This window comes from Cucurbita pepo, unplaced genomic scaffold, assembly GCF_002806865.2.
Source record: "Cucurbita pepo subsp. pepo cultivar mu-cu-16 unplaced genomic scaffold, ASM280686v2 Cp4.1_scaffold000531, whole genome shotgun sequence".
Taxonomy (NCBI): domain Eukaryota; kingdom Viridiplantae; phylum Streptophyta; class Magnoliopsida; order Cucurbitales; family Cucurbitaceae; genus Cucurbita; species Cucurbita pepo.
Window position 1 is genome coordinate 16,845 of NW_019646760.1, and position 3,187 is coordinate 20,031.

A 3,187-nucleotide genomic window follows, 5' to 3' on the forward strand; every position below is an offset into this window, starting at 1 on the left:
AGTAATCAATGTTTTCCATCTTATTAAGCCATCTATTTTTAACTTAATCGTCATGTTTGGATTAAATTATTGTCACCAATTGAATGGGATTTAATTAATTTAAACTTTCTATACTATTATCCGCCTTTTTGGCACATTAAATACATGGACTCAATTATGTGGCCTAGACGATATGTATGACGTACTAGGGAGCCTTAGTCTATGATTTATTTTTTCTTAATCCTTAAGCTACGTCTAGGGTCCGTTATAACGATATGAATTGACTAGATCGATGTAGGGATGGTTCGGGTACAATCCCAAATCGTGAACTTGTCTGGACTAATGACAATCTACTTAGCATATAGTAGAGCAACATCACCAACTTATAGCCCATAGTACATTAGAGGGGAGCTTTTGAGAGGTTACCTATAGCGAGTTGCGACTCCTCCTCACTAGTGAGATTTTTCTAGAGATTGAGACAGACGAGGACATCTCGAGTTATGTGAAAGAATTGTGATGAGTAGATGAGTTGAAGAATAAGAAATGAGAGGCGAGTAAGTAAGATATATAAGAGCTTGATAGAACTAGAACCAACTTCTATAGGATACATTTTGTGAACCACCATCAGTATTTTTTAGCAAATAAATTTGAGAATAGGAAGGAATCTAAAAAATTTCAAACACTTTAATAGATAGATGAATCCAAAATGACATTTATCTGTACTTTTCCCAAATTCCAATAGAAGGAATCATGTTAAATTTTATTGTTTTTGTTTTTATTATTTATTTATTATTATTATTATTATTATTATTTTGATATGTTTGGCGGTATGGATGAAGCAACAATTAAGATGATAAATGTATATATATATTATTATTTCTTTATTTCTTTATACTAAAAATTACTTTAACAATTGCATGTTGTATAAGAAAAAAAGAAAAAAAGAAAAAAGCATTTAACCATTTGGGTTAATCTGTTATAAATGATTTAATAAATAAAAAATTGTAATAAGAAATAATGTTAGTTAAAATTAGGATGAGAGTAAAATTTTGGAAGGTAAAAAAAATGAAGGGCTTGAGAGAAAGAGAGAAAGAGAGAAAGAGAGGAAGAAGAAGTTATTATCCAATGGAAGTTAATGCAAAAAGGGAGAGGGAGTATATAAATAAGGGGATAACTAAATTCCCATTCATCTTCCAATTACAACTTGGCTTTCATCGCTTCCTCTGCTCGTCAAACAATAACGACCTCCTAAACATATACCCAACACCCCTTCTTCCTCCTTCCATATTTTTTCATCTTTCCTTTTGTTCCGCCCGCGGGAGCTTCCGCTTCTGCTCCCTCGAATGTGACTGAGATTCCTTCCCCTTTTCCTTTCATTCTTTCGACTCTCATTTTTTTTTTTCTTCTTTTCTACAGGGGAGGGGATTCATCTCTTCTTGTTCTTCCCTTTTCGTCTCTCATTCACCACAACTACCACTGCCCAAGGTATGTCCTATTTCATTCCTTTTGCATTCTTCTTCCCACCAACCTCATTTTTGTTTTTGCTTTTCTTTTTTCAATCTATTCTCTACCCATTTTCTGGGATTGGACCACATTAGGTATTCATTTCTTTTGATGTTTTCTTCTATCATTCATCATTTTTGTTATTATTTTTCTTTTCTTCTTAATGCAGGAGATTAAACATTGATCAAATTCTAAAAATGAAAGTGGAAATGGAAATGGAATTTGGTAAATTCTGTTATTCTTTTTCTTTTTAGTTAAGCTACAGACCACTTGAATGGAAATCAAATTTTGAATCGATGCATGAAACTCAGGGAATGCTCGAAAAGGAATAAAGCATATGGAAGAAATGGAAGGATACGGGGGGCTGAAAATCATTGGCGAGGAGGAAGATCTATGCGAAGAAAACTCGCCAAGGGGTGTGTTTGAGATTCCAGTTCTGGGGACGGATTCGGACCAAAGCGAGAGCAGCAGCGGGGGCGACGGAGGGAGCCTGACGGTGGCTGTAAACTCGATGTTGCCGCCGCCGGAGAACTCGCTGTTGCCATCGGCTCTTCTCCAAGAGAGCGGTGGAATTCCATGGAAGGCGATGATCGGGTTGATAAAAAAGAAATCGGTTTGGAGATTGTCGACGATTCCATTACTGGCTATGAGCTACGATATTTCGAAGAAGAATTTCAGCAAAAGATTTGCTCGTATTCGCAGCACTGATGAGGGAATCAGTATCGAGGATGTTCCCTTCTGCAAACCTTCTTGGAGAATTTATGGCTTCTCGGAGCTGTCCACTGCTACCAACAATTTCAGCCCAGGTAAATCACAAATTTGGTCGATTCTTTTTCAATTAAAACAACATTTTGGATCCGGAGATTCCAACTTCTATGTTATGAATAGGTTTAGAATATGTTTCTAAAAAATAAAATCTAATTTACATTTTGTTTAGGTTGTCTTTATGGTTCCAAAATTGTAATTCTATGGTTGGTTCACTGTTTCAGAAAACCTGCTTGGAAAAGGAGGGCAAGCAGAGGTTTACAGAGGTTGTTTATCCGATGGCCAATTTGTGGCGGTTAAGAGACTTATGAAAAGGGAGAAGGACAACGAGGAAAAAACTTCTGATTTCTTAACGGAGCTTGGAATTATCGCTCATATTAGCCACCCCAACGCTGCACGGTTGCTTGGTTTTGGAATTGATGGTGGTCTCTACCTTGTCCTCGAATACATCCCTTTTGGCAGCTTTGCCTCTGCCCTTTTCGGTTCGTCACTCTCCCACATCCACGTTACGAAAGTGTTGTGTTGTTAGAATTAATTTGAATGAACAAACAATCCAGGCCGTCTTACTTTCAATCATGGATATATACTTTCATTCAGGTGCGGAATCTCTGGATTGGAAGATAAGATTTAAGGTGGCTATTGGCGTAGCAGACGGGCTGAACTATCTCCATCGTGAATGTCCAAGGCGCATCATTCACAGAGATATCAAAGCCTCTAACATTTTGCTCGGTGAAAACTATGAGCCACTGGTAACGCCTTTGTCTAAAGCATGAAGTTTCAGACACTTCTCTTCCTGTAATAATGAAGATGGCTCTTCTTTCCTTGCAGATCTCTGATTTTGGATTAGCGAAGTGGCTGCCTGAAAATTGGGCTCACCATGTCGTCTACCCCATCGAGGGTACGTTTGGGTAAGTTATACGACTCAGTGGTTCGATTTGGT

The 3,187-nt window shown here is 37.5% G+C and overlaps 1 protein-coding gene across 1 annotated transcript; it reads left to right on the top strand.

Annotated features, from left to right (window-relative positions):
• Positions 1-1,159: 1,159 nt before the first annotated feature.
• LOC111785517 (receptor-like cytosolic serine/threonine-protein kinase RBK1) lies at positions 1,160-3,165 on the top strand. The gene is made up of 6 exons (XM_023665909.1): positions 1,160-1,464; positions 1,652-1,707; positions 1,794-2,288; positions 2,472-2,729; positions 2,845-2,996; positions 3,076-3,165. Exons 2-6 carry the CDS (start codon positions 1,680-1,682, stop codon positions 3,157-3,159), a joined length of 1,017 nt encoding a protein of 338 aa, XP_023521677.1. The 5' UTR covers positions 1,160-1,464; positions 1,652-1,679; the 3' UTR covers positions 3,160-3,165.
• Positions 3,166-3,187: the final 22 nt, after the last annotated feature.